Below are 12,461 nucleotides of genomic sequence, written 5' to 3' on the forward strand. Positions count from 1 at the left end.
CTCTCTTTGGCTGTCTGCAGCATGCCCTGCAGCCCACATCCCACTCCTGCTTCAGCAGCCCTAGGAGCTTTGAGGTGGCTGAAGGCCAAACCTTGAAGGAGCAGAAGGCAGCTTCGATCCCCCTGTGGGTTTCCCAGGGCCCAATACTGGGATCAGGACAATTTCATCCTCAAAAGTCCTGTCCCAGGCTGCCCAGGGCAGTGGTGGGGTCCCCATCCCTGGAGGGGTTTCAGAGCTGTGGAGAGGTGGTGCTGAGGGCATGGGTTGGTGGTGCCCTGGCACTGCCGGGCTGGTGGCTGGACTGGATGCTCTGCCAGGTGATTTCACTCTAAAGAAGTCTGTGGTTTCTGCAGAGCTTTCTGCCCACAGTGCACAAGAACTGGGCCAAGCCTCAACTGTGCTCTTAGCTGGTTGCCACTGGGCTCACTGGTGAGGATGAGGTCGATCTGCAGCCCTGGATCAGTGTTTTGCCTAGTGCAGACCTGGCCTCGGGTTCATCATCTGCCCTACAGTCCATGGGGTAGGGAGAAGATGGGTTTGGAGATGCAGAGCTGACCACTGCACAGCTTTCTCTTTCCTTCATAGGCTTCTGGGGGCCGCAGCCAAGGCAGCAGCAGGACTGACACTTCTCTTTCCTTCAGTTCTAGGGAAGATCCGAACTGCAGTGGGCAGTGCCCAGCTCCTCATGGCCCAGAAATTTTACCAGTTCAGAGAACTGTGCGAAGAAAATCTGGTAGGTACCTGCTGTGCCAGCCCTCTCCTCTGCCCTCTGCTGACCATGCCCCAGCAAGGCACGGGGCAAGGTCCTGCAGCTGGCCCAGGCCAGGCCCAGGCACAAATCCAGGCTGGGGCAGAGTGGGTTGGGAGCAGCCCTGAAGAAAGAGCCTTGGGGGTGTTGGGTGCTGAGCAGCTCCCCAGCAGCCAGCAGTGCCCTCCTGCAGCCCAGCAGGCAGCTGTGTGCTGGCTGCAGCCAGAGGAGGGTGGGCAGAGGGCAGGAGGGGGCATTGTGCCCCTTGGCTCTGCTCTGCTCAAACCTCACCTCCAGTCCTGCCCCCAACCCTGCTGTCCCCAGCAGCAGGAGGAGGGCACAGAGCTGCTGGAGAGAGCCCACAGGAGGCCACAGAGATGAGCCCAGGGCTGCAGCAGCTCTGCTGTGAGCACAGGCTGAGGGGGCTGGGGGGGTTCAGCCTGCAGAGGAGAAGGCTCCAGGGGCACCTCAGAGCTGCTGCCAGGGCCTGAAGGGAGCCTGCAGGAAGGCTGCAGAGGGACTTGTGCTGAGGGGGCCTGAGCCAGGCCAAGGGCAATGGTTTGGAGCTGAGGCAGAGCAGGCTGAGAGTGGAGCTGAGGCAGAAGCTGTTGAGTGTGAGGGTGGTGAGAGCCTGGCACAGGCTGCCCAGGGAGGCTGTGGCTGCCTCCTGCCTGGGGGTGCTGCAGGCCAGGCTGGGTGAGTGCCTGAGCAGCTGAGTGTAGCTGAGAGGTGTCCCTGGGCAGGGCAAGGGTTGGAGCAGAGCTCTGAGCTCCCTGCCAGCCTGAGCCCCTCTATGATCTTAATGTCCATGGTGGTCTGAGGTTGGTGCTTGAACTCAATGATCTCAGAGGACTTTTCCCACGGACACAGTTCCACCATTCCACAAGAAGCCCCTGCCAATGGGCAGCTCGGCTTGGGTCTGCCTGAGCTTGCTGAGGCCCAGGCCGTGTGGCAGCTGCCAAGCCCCCGAGGTGCTGAACCTGCTCTGTTCTCCTCTTGTGTCCCGCAGAACCCCAACGCGCACCCGCGGCCGACCTCCCAGGACTTAGCAGGGTTTTGGGACATGCTGCAGTTGTCCATAGAGAACATTAGTATGAAATTTGATGAACTCCATCAGTTAAAGGCCAATAATTGGAAACAGATGGATCCTCATGACAAGAAGGTAGAACATTGTCGCTTTTGTATGCTTCATTTAAAACCCTGCACAAATGCCGGACAGCTTAAGTAGGCTCCTGTGCCAACGGCGCTGGTGGTGCCCAACCCAGCCCAGACAGCTGGCACACGAAGCTCAGACCCACTTAATTCCATCAGTAAGAACAATGTTTACAGCCTAACCTTCACCTGGGAGAGATGAGCTGCGAGCTGGGCTGACTGGGGGGCGGTAGTGTTATTTCTTTTGATTTAAAAGGGAAAAGAACCAAACCAAAAACCAAACCCACACAGAAAACCAAACCCTGTCGTGGTGAGTGGGCTGCTGGTGGTGGTGCTGGCGGTGGTGGGAATGTGGTGACTCTGTGAAGCCTTTTTCTCTGTCTGTTCCATCTATAATCCCAGCTGGAAGGAAACTGCCTTATGCTATACCTTGGATTTCTTGAAATAAACCACGTTGATGGCTCTGCCATCGCACCCGGCCCAGAGCTCCAGGCTGTCTTACTGCAGAACCATCCCTGCCTGGGGGCAGCTGGCACGGCCCTGCCAGAGCTGTGCCTGCCAAAGTGGGACACCAGACAACTTCCTCTGCTGCTGCCTTTGCTGCCTTCCTTGCTTAGTTTTCATTCCTTCTTTTTCCTTCTTCCTTCCTTTCTTTTTCTTGCTTCCTTGCTTGCTTTCTGTCTTCCTTTCTTTCTTCCTCTCTTTCTTGCCTTTTCTCCCTTTCTTTCTCTCCTTTCCCTCCTTCCACTCCTTTCCCTCTTTCCCCTCCTTTCCCTCTTTCCCTTCTTCCCCTTCTTTCCCTCCTTTCCTTCCTTCCCCCCTCCCTTCCTCCTCCCTTCTCTTTCTTCCTTCTTCCCTGCCTTCCTTGCTTTTCTCTCTTCCTTCCTTCCTTCCTTCCTTCCTTCCTTCCTTCCTTCCTTCCTTCCTTCCTTCCTTCCTTCCTTCCTTCCTTCCTTCCTTCCTTCCTTCCTTCCTTCCTTCCTTCCTTCCTTCCTTCCTTCCTTCCTTCCTTTCCCTTTCTTTCTTCCTGCCTTATTTTTTCCCATTGCTTTCCCCCTTTGTTCTATTTTTTGGTCCCTTTCTTTGTTTCTCCATAGCCCTTGGGGCTCCCAAGGTGACTTTCTGCCCAGGCCAGTTCACTGCCCTGTAGATAGCACAAGATCCATCTGTAGCTTTGCTCTTGCTTTTGGTTGTTTTGGATGTCTCCAAACCCCCACCCACCCTGTGCCCCACATTTTGCTTCCCACTCTCATTTGCCACCATTGCCTTATTTTTTTCTCCTCTCCTGCCCACCTGGAGGCCAACATTTGGGTGAGCCCCGGGGTCCCTAAAATCCAGACCCATATTCCTAGAGGAATCAGTGGTCTCCTGTCGCGCTCCTGTAGGTGGCTCAAGTGCTGCAGTGGTTGCTCTGGCAGCACTGAGGTAGGGGCAGCCAGGAGGAGGGGCAGCACCGCTCAGCAGGTACAGTGCCCTGGTGAGCTCTGGCAGTAGGCTGGGCAGGGTGAGTCCACTGGCAGCAGGAAGAGACCAGAGCTTGCCCCAGCCACCAAAGCTGTGCCTGTCTCTGCTTCCCAACAGCACTGCAGTGTCCCACCAAGAGGTGGCTGGGAGAGGTTACAGCAAGCTAAGCCTTGGTGGTGGCAGGGGTGGAGAGCTCCTATGGCCAAGGCCAGAGCTCTGCTGTGGGCCCTGAGGAAGAGTGCGGCCAGCAGGTTGAGGAAGGTTCTGCCCCTCTGCTCTGGCCTGGTCAGTCCACAGATGCAGTGCTGGGGCTAGTGCTGGGCACCCTAGTGCCAGGGCCAGGCAAGTACTGCAGAGAGCCCAGGGCAGGCTGCAGAGCTGCTGAGGGGCCTGCAGCAGCTCTGGGAGCAGCACAGGCTGAGAGCCCTGGGGCTGAGAGCCTGCACAGGAGCAGCCCCAGAGGGGACCTCAGCAATGCTCAGCCAGAGCTGAAAGAGCTGTGGGGGGCAAGAGGCTGGGGCCAGGCTCTGCTCACTGGTGCCCAGGGACAGGCCAAGGGGCACACAGTGGAAGCCAGGAGGTGGCAGCTGAAGAGCAGGAGAAAGTTGTTTGGTGTGAGGGTGCTGGAGGGCTGGAGCAGGCTGCCCAGAGAGGCTGTGCAGTCTGCTTGTGTGGAGAGCTTCCAGCCCCAGCTGGGCACTGTGCTGCTGGGCAGATGCTGTGGGCGCCCTGCTCGGGAAGGGCTGGGTTGGGCGAGCTCCAGAGCTCCCTTCCCACCACACCAGCTGGGCTGTAGCAGGTCAGGCTGGTCAGGAGCTGGTCCCCAGCCATGCTCCTGTTCCCACAGCCTCTCTCTGTGCCCTGAGGCCCAGCAGATCTCCTGCCTTCGAGAGGAAGAGGAGAACAAAAAGCTTTCAGTGCGGTTGACATCTGCAGTTGCCTCTCTGCAGGCAGCATAGGCTGGAGGGAGTGAAAAAGCCAAGGCTGGGAGGAACCAAGCAGCTTCCTTCCTTCAGCCATGGCAGCTGCTGCCGAGCAGCACCTGGGCAGGTGGCAGGGCAGGACGGGGACCTCTGCAGTGCCACCACTCCCGTGGTGCCCAGCTGCCCAGCTGGGAGGTGCTGGAGCTCCAAAGCCAAGGCCGTTGGTGGCTCCTGCAGCTCAGCCCTCAGGACACCTATGGGAGGGGTTTGCCTTCGGTGGGCTCTGCACCAGCGTAGACCACCCAGTCCTTGTGCCCTTGGCACCGCTGGGCACTGGCTGCCAGGCCAGGACCTCCTCCTGGCTCCGAAGTTTCTCCTCTTTTTAATGTTTTTTTTTCTTTCTTCATTTTGGTTTTCCCCCTGTTTTTTACAGGTTTTTCTCTCCTTTCTTCTACTTTTGATTTTTTCCTACTTTTTAAATACTTTTTTTCCCTACTGTTGAAAGTTTTTCCTTTTCTAAAGTTCTTTTTCCTACTTTTTAAAGGTTTTTTCCTAGGTTTATTTTTTTTCCTTACTTCTTCAAATTTTTCCTACTTTTTAATTGTTTCCTACTTCCCCCCCCCCCAGCCCGTATCTTATTTTTTCCCTACTTCTAATTTTGTTTCCTATTTCTTAAGCTCTTCCTGCTTTGGAAGTGTTTCCTACTTTAGGTTTCTCCTACCTTAAGTTAGTCCTATTTTTTAAAGGAGCTTTTCCCTACTCTTTTAAAGTTTATCATGCCTTTATTTTCCTACCTTTAAAAGTTTTCCTTCTTTTTAAAGTTCTTTGCCAAAGCTTTTCCTACTTTTTGAAGTTTTGACTAGATTTTAGAGCTCTCCTGCTACCTTTCTAAATCCTCTTGCTCAGAGTTTTCCTGCTTTTTAACTTGTTTTACCCTTTTGTCAGGTTTTCCCTCCTTTCTTCAGCTTTCTCTCTTTTCTGAAGCTGTTCTTCCCACCTGGCCGAGTTGCCCCTTTCTCTCCCCACCCTGTTCCTAGCTGCTTGTCTCTTTCCCTGCCTGTCGAGCAGGAGGCTTGAGCGTTCCTGAGCCCACAGAGGTTTTGTGAGCAGTGCTCAAAGCCTCTCAGAACAGAGTCCCCAAGCTGGAGGAGTCCCTCAAGTTTCTCACCAGCTGCAGGCAGCCTCCCGACGCAGGTCAGAGCCGAGTTGGGCTCCACGCTGTGCCGTGGTCATGCTGTGCAAGGAAGAGAGAGAGGCACAGGAGCTGAGGCTCTCCCAGGAGCTGGTAGTGGTGATCTCTGCAGCTGCCCTGTGCCACGCTGGTGCTGGGATGCTGCTTCCAGGATGTCCTCCTTCCTAGTGCCTGGCAGCAGGACGGGCTGCTGGCATCGCTGAGTGCCCCCAGGCTGGGGAGCAGCCAACAGTGAGGTCTCCTGGGCCCTGGCACCATCGCTGAGGAGAAGTCTCACTGTGGCTGGTCCTCCCCTGCCCTTCAGCCTTTGGCCCACAGTTCTGACCCCTTGGGCACAAAAGCCAGCATTGTCTCCTTCTCTGGAGGCTCTCCAGACCCACCTGGATGCCTTCCCTGTGTGGCCTGCCCTAGCTGTGGCCTCCCTGAGAGCTTCCATCCGAAGATGAGGAGAAACTTCTTTGTTGTGAGGGTGCTGGAGGCCTGGAGCAGGCCGCCCAGAGAGGTTGTGCAGTCTCCTCTGGAGCTGGGCACTGTGCCGCTGGGCAAGCTGCTGTGGGTGCCCTGCTGGAGCAGGGGGGCTGGACAGGGTGAGCCACAGAGGTCCCTGCCAGCCTCTGCCATGCCCTGGTGATATGTGCTATGACTGAAGACAGAGAGGCAGATAAGAGCTAACAGAATTAGGTAAACTGTTGTGCCCTAACCTCTCCTAGCCTGCTGTTTGCTGCCCCTTTCCCTGAGGAGCTGTGTAATGCCATTAACCTTCTGCTTTGATCAGGAGAGAAGGGTCCCTCCTCCAGTGCCAAAGAAGCCATCGAAAGGGCAGGTGCCGCTGATCCGCGAACGCTCTCTGGAGAGCTCGCAGCGCCAGGAGGCTCGGAAGCGGCTGATGGCCGCCAAGCGCGCGGCCTCCGTCCGCCAGAACTCCGCCACCGAGAGCGCCGAGAGCATCGAGATTTACATCCCCGAGGCCCAGACCAGGCTGTGAACCCATCCGGCCTGCAGGACTCTGGCAAGAGCAAGCCTCCTGTGTAACCTCTGCCCCTCCTAGGCTCCTGCTCAAGGTCACTACCGACTACTTCTTACCTCCTCCTCCTCCTCTCTCCCCTGTCCCTGGCCCCCTCTCCTCTCCCTGTATGCAGCCGCCCTGATGATGCTCCCAGTTGAACTCCACTGCCAGTCCTCCAAGAGATGTCCTCTGCTTTCCCCCTGGCTTCCCGGAGGTCCTGCCTTGCCATCACCGTGCTTTGTCCCACGGACTGACGTCGCCACTTTTGCCTCATGTAAACCAGTAGAATCCTTTGGGGGTTTGGGGCTCTTTTGGGGTTTTTTCGGTTGTTTTGGGTTTTTTTTCCCCTCTCTGTTTGAATCAAAGGCAGAGCTCAGCCTTCCACACCCCTGTACAGTAGATGCTCCTCACCTGCCACTCAAACCTTTAGTTGACCTCAAGCCAGTTCTGGTGTACAGCAATAGCCAACCGTAGGGGAGCGTGGAGATCTCGGTCAGGCAGGGCGATCCCGAAGGACTCTGCTGTCTTCCTCTCCAAGGATGGAAGGAGCTAGGACTTGGATTTACCTTCTTTTTAGTCCTGAGTTTTGGGCTTTTGTTTGTTTGTTTGGGGGTTTTGTTACTTTTCCTTTTTGTTTTTTAAGCAGATGGTGCACTTTAAACCTCCAAATCACATCTTGTCATCAGTCACACACCCAGAGGCAGCTGGGGGAAGGGGGGGAGATAAAAAAACCAACCAAGCAAATGGATAAAATCTGAGCAAAATGAGACAAAACAAAAGCAAAATGAGACAAAACAACACAGAAAGGAAGGAAAATAAAACAAAATAAAATGAAACAGAACAAACAAAACAAAGCAGAATGAAATGAAACAGAATCAAAGCAAAATGAAAGAAACAAAATCAAACAAAATGAAAGAAAACAAAACAAAGCAAAATGAAACAAACCAAAACCAAATCAAAATGAATCAGAATTAAAATAAAATGAAATGAAACCGAATGAATCAAAGCAAAATGAAACAAAACAAAACCAAAGCAAAACAAAGTGACCCAACCCAAAATGGGAGAAGGCTAAGCCGGTCCCAGCTCTGGGATGGAAGCAGCGGCCAGAAGAGCTGCCCTGGGAAGGGTGAGCCTGCAGGCTCCCAGCTGCACAAACTGCCTCACTGGTGTCTCATCAGTCACCGCTCTCACACACACCAGACCAACATTTCAGTCAGCAGAGGATTGTCAATTCGCTCTTCCAGGGGAAATAATCTACTTTGAAAGGCAATAAAAAGAAGGAGCTAAGAAGCAGAGAGAGTTTGAAGAGATGCTGTATAAAAACAAACCACCCAGCACGGGGAGGATCTTCCCTGTCCGAGTATTGCGACTTTTTACCGCTGTACTGTACCGTACTGTACTGTACTGTCGCTTCCTCTTGTATTGTATTGTATGGATGATATTGGTTAAAAAAAGAGCAAAAAGACCAAAAAAAGAGAAACGAAACAAACCAACACAAATCTTACCTTGGTCTGGTTGATGTCTTAATCTCGGTGGGACCAGCTGATCTCACACGGCCACGCAGGGACAACCGCAGGACAGGGCTGAGCCCGCAGCCGCTGATGCTTGGCCAGGCCGGGCCGGGCTTTGCCTGCTTGACAGCCAATGGTCCACAGCTAGGAGCAAGCTCCTGCCACAGCCTCCTCCCGAGAGCATCCCACGGGAACTGCGAAGTGTGTGCAGGAGCTCTGGGATCAGCATGGACTTCGCTCTCCTCCGCGCCAGCCTGCCCTGGCCTCTGCCGCTGGCTGCAGCTCCTCAGCAGCGGGGAGGAACAGCAGAGAGCTGCGGAGGGCAGCCCCTGCCTGGCTGCCCACCCTCCGGCTGCCCCCGCTCGAGGCAGGAGCTGATCCTCCAGCTCCTGCCGGCAGGAAGGATGATGCCGCTCCAACCGCGCCGCGCCCCGACTCTCGTGCCAACCTTAGGAAAGCTCTGCCAGGCATGCGGTGTGAGTGTGAGTGTGCCCACACGTGCCTCGCTGGCCTCTGCTGCTGCCAGCAGGACCAGCTGCTGGGCGTGCTGGGCGGGGGCCCCGTGGTGACGCTTTCTGGACCCTTCACCGCACCCTGCACATCTTTGGCCCAGCTGCCAGGGCACAGCTCTGTGGCAGGGAAGATGGCAGCTGCTTTCTGCTGCCTGTGAGGACAGCCCCAGGGTGCAGGCTGTGCCCTGCTTAGCCTCTAAGGAAGGTGCCACTCGCGGCTGGCCCTGCTGCAGGTGCAGTGGCCTAGTTCTGCAGTCTGCACTGAAACTCGGTGAGAAGCAGCCTCAAGAAGCGAAGCTTCTGCTCCAGCAGGCCATGGAGCCCAGGCCAGAGAGCTGCTGCCTCCTGTGCCAGCACAGCCAGGTGCTAACTTCACTTGACTGAAGAAACCAGGCGAGGTGGAAGGTTCTGGCACCAGGGACTTTCAGGGGAGCCTACTGAAACCACTCGAGAATTTGCTACCTCTCAAAGCCATTTGATTACCTGAGCTACGTCTTTCGAAACAGGGCACAACCCCCAGTCTCTCACTGCTGTGGTTTACAAGATAAGGGCTAACCATTTAATATATATATATATAGGAACAAGAGAAAATGGACTTTTAACCAACCACAACTCCAGTGTCACCCTCCAGGGCTTTTGTGTCCACCAGAGCTGCAGGAGGCTTCACCCTCCCGAGCAGCTGGAAGACCAAAAGTACCTTGGCCACGTTTCCCCCTGGAGCAGCGAGGAGCCGTGGGGCGTGTTTGCAGGACGTGCCAGTGCCAACTGCCACCTCTGGGGCTTTGGGAGCGCCTCTAGGTCCTAGGAAGTGGGAATTCTTTGGAACTCATTTGTACTCACCCTGTACTCAAAGCAGTAGCCCAGGTGAGCACTCACATCCCCTACCCTGCCGTCGCCTTGACCGTGTAGTGAACGATGAGCTGAGGCTTGCGGTTGCCAAGTGGCTACAGCCAATTTGTAGTCCTCACCCCTCCAACAAACCCCAACAGGCAGCAGAGCAAAGCCTACGCCCTTGCACCTGGCAAATTGGCATCTCCCTCTGCCCTGCAAGATTTGGCCTTCCAACTTTAAGGGACGTTCAGCCTCAGCTGCAGGCCTGCTGGGTGCTGCAGAAGGTGCCCTGATGTTTGCTCAGGGGTTTATAGCAAAGGCTTAACCAAGCCCAGAAGGCCACTTGGTGCCACTCGCCTCGCCCACCCGTGCCACTCCGCTCCGCTGGCTCAGGCATATGCCTCGGCACCAGTGCTGTGCTGGTTTGAGGCTGACCTGTCTGGTGCCATCCAAGAATGCCTCCAGCCTGTTTCACTTCGGGACTAACTGTTGCTGCTGCTTTTCTCCTCCCCCTTCACATTATTTTTCTTCTTGTTCTTCTCCTTTGTCTTCTTTCTTTCTCTTCTTCTTCTCCTCCTTCTTCTCCTTTTCTCCTCTCCTCCTTTCTTTTCTTCTTCTTATTGCCCTTCTCTCCTTTCTTCTTTTCTTATTTTTCTTCTCCTGTTTTCTTTTCTTCTTATTTTTCTTCTCTTTTCTTCTTGTTATTTTTCTTCTATTTCTTTTCCATGTTGTCCTCTTGCTCTCCTCCTCCTCCTTCTTCTCCTTCGTCTCAGGGGGACCTTCTGATGAACAAAAAGAGAAGGTTGGTTTGTCTCCTGCTTTAAGCCAGCAGTAATTAACAGGGAGAAGTGTTTATTGTATTTCTTGCAGCCGTTTCCATTCATAGTAACAAGAACCTCCCCTCAATCCCAACCTGCTTGTAAAGCAAGAGGAAGACCTGGGGTAAAGCTTTGTGATGCGTGCAGAGGGAACCAGAGGACCTCTCCTTGTAGTCCAGCTGGCTTCATGTCTGGGTGGCTTTCCCCTGGCTCTGCACTCTGACTTTCCTCTGAGCTGTATCTCTGTGAAGTCCTTGAGTTGACTTTGGGGGTTTGGGTTGGGTGTGAGGGTTTTTGCTTGGAAGGGGAATGGTGCAAATGCGTAGTCAGTGTGACTGGAATGTAAATTGTTCACCTCCCCCGGCCCCCCCGGCCCCCTGCCCTCCCAGATGTGATTTTGGAGCTGTTTGTTTTGATTCTAAATAATAATAAGAAGTCACAAGCTGGAAAAGCTGTAGGTAGGGGGAAGAGCTTCTCTGGGGACGGCTGGAAGGAGCCTGGGTTTCCGCAGGATGCTCTGGGTCAGGTTTGTGCGTGGACAGGAAAATGTAAATAGATGAATGTTTCCCATGATGTAAAAACAGCCAAACAGAAGAGTAAATTAATGAATAAAAGACTTCATGCACTGCTTGTAGAGAGCTGTGGCTGTTCAGTGCTGCTCTGCCCCACAGAGCCATCAAGGGCTGGCACAACCAGCAGAGGGTTTCTCTTCAGCTGCAGCCGGCTGGGCTCGGGCTCTGCTGCCGAGGAACAAGGCACAGGACCAGAGGAAAGGGACATGAGAACAAACTTCTCTGCTGGAAGGGTTCTCCAGGCCTGACCCAGGCTGCCCACTTTGGGGCTGAGTGTCCCCAGGAGGCAGAGCTGTGGTGCCGAGGCCCGCGGCAGTGCTGGCTCCGTGCTCGGCCTCGATGCGCTCCGAGGTCTCTCCCAGCCCAACCGCTCTGGCGGCTCCGCAGGCTCCGACTCCCCTCCCGGCCCCTCCCCGGCCCCGCAGGCGGCAGGCCGCGAGGGTTTGCTGCCGCCTGGCAGCTGCCCTGTGCCGGTGCGTCCCTGCGGGCAGCTCGGGGCCGAGCCCCGCCAGGCACTGCGCCTGGCACAAGGGCTCCTGTTGCAGCAGGCTGCGCTTGGGGCCAGCGCTGCTCCGCGCCCCCGCCCCGCGCCCCCCCCCCCGCGCCCGCGCCCCCCCCCCCCCCCCCCCGCGCCCCCGCCCCCCCCCCCCGCCCCGCGCCCCCCCCCCCGCGCCCCCGCCCCCCCCCCCCGCCCCGCGCCCCCCCCCCCGCGCCCCCGCCCCCCCCCCCCGCCCCGCGCCCCCCCCCCCGCGCCCCCGCCCCGCGCCCCCGCCCCGCCCCGCGGGAGCTGCTCCCGGCCCGGCCGCGGCCCTCGGGAGCGGCAAAGCGCCAGCGCCGGAGGCGCCTCAGGGCCGTGCCCGTGAGGGGTCCGTGGCGCTGAGACGAGCCCGGCTGTGCCCGGGGCAGGCAGGGCAGCAGCCGCCTGGGCTGCAGCGCAGTGCCGGGGCAGCAGGCGCCGGGCAGGGGTCGTGCCCCTGCGCTCAGCGCTGCGTAGGCCGCACCTGCAGTGCTGGCTCAGCCTGGGGCCCTCAGTGCCGCAGGGACGCTGAGGCTGGAGCAGGGCCAGAGGGGGGCACAGAGCCGGGGCGGCGGCTGGAGAAGGGCTAGGGAGCAGCTGAGGCGGCTCGGGGTGCACCCGGGGGTGTTCTGAACGGTTCTGTGGCTCTGTTTTAGGAGGAGCTCCCCCAGCCCGGCAGCTGATCCTCTGCAGCCACCGAGCGACTTCGAGACCGTCCAGTTCCAGCCCTGCCCTGGGCACGGACACCTCCAGCAGCGCCGCTCGGGAGGGGGCACCCACAGCCCCCGCAGCCGGTGCCAGCCTCTCCGTGGAGCACCTGTGGGCACAACTCCGATGCCCAGCAGCCTCAGGCAGGCTTTGTTTGGCAGCTGCCAGGGACAAAGGTTCTGTTGCCTTTGTAGTGGAAGAGTTCAGGGCCGGATTCTGCTTATCACAAGGAGTAGTAAAGTACAGGGAGCAGAGAGGTGCTGGGCCAGAGCTATCGGCCAGGCGCAGAAACCAAACACCAGCAGCAACACAAACTGCGGCCCAGCTGGGGCAGGGCTGCTCCACCTTCTGGAGGCCACAGCCCTGGCCCTGCCTCCGGCTGTGACTCGCAAGAAGGGCCAGGTGGTGACTGGGACACAGCATGGCTGCTCCTGCCGCGGCGTGGCATGGAATCATGGAGTGTTTGGGGCTGGAAAGGACCTCCAGAGATCACCCAGGCCAGCCCCT

At 56.9% G+C, this 12,461-nt stretch overlaps 1 protein-coding gene across 8 annotated transcripts in view; it reads left to right on the forward strand.

Moving 5' to 3' along the window:
* The window catches only part of DLGAP1 (DLG associated protein 1), a 100,355-nt gene extending 89,564 nt beyond the window's left edge, over nucleotides 1–10,791 (forward strand). For 6 of the 8 annotated variants that reach the window (XM_064150316.1, XM_064150315.1, XM_064150317.1 and 3 more), the window contains 3 exons: nucleotides 642–733; nucleotides 1,758–1,910; nucleotides 6,255–10,791. In XM_064150316.1, the coding sequence (XP_064006386.1) occupies nucleotides 642–733; nucleotides 1,758–1,910; nucleotides 6,255–6,464 (455 nt within the window). In that variant the 3' untranslated portion in view covers nucleotides 6,465–10,791. Of the gene's footprint in view, nucleotides 1–641; nucleotides 734–1,757; nucleotides 2,380–6,254 lie in introns of those variants that run through there. The other 2 variants (XM_064150321.1, XM_064150320.1) reach the window with 2 other exon arrangements.
* The last annotated feature ends 1,670 nt before the right edge of the window (nucleotides 10,792–12,461 follow it).

The sequence above is a fragment of the Pogoniulus pusillus genome, chromosome 10 (assembly GCF_015220805.1).
Source record: "Pogoniulus pusillus isolate bPogPus1 chromosome 10, bPogPus1.pri, whole genome shotgun sequence".
In the NCBI taxonomy this organism is placed as follows: domain Eukaryota; kingdom Metazoa; phylum Chordata; class Aves; order Piciformes; family Lybiidae; genus Pogoniulus; species Pogoniulus pusillus.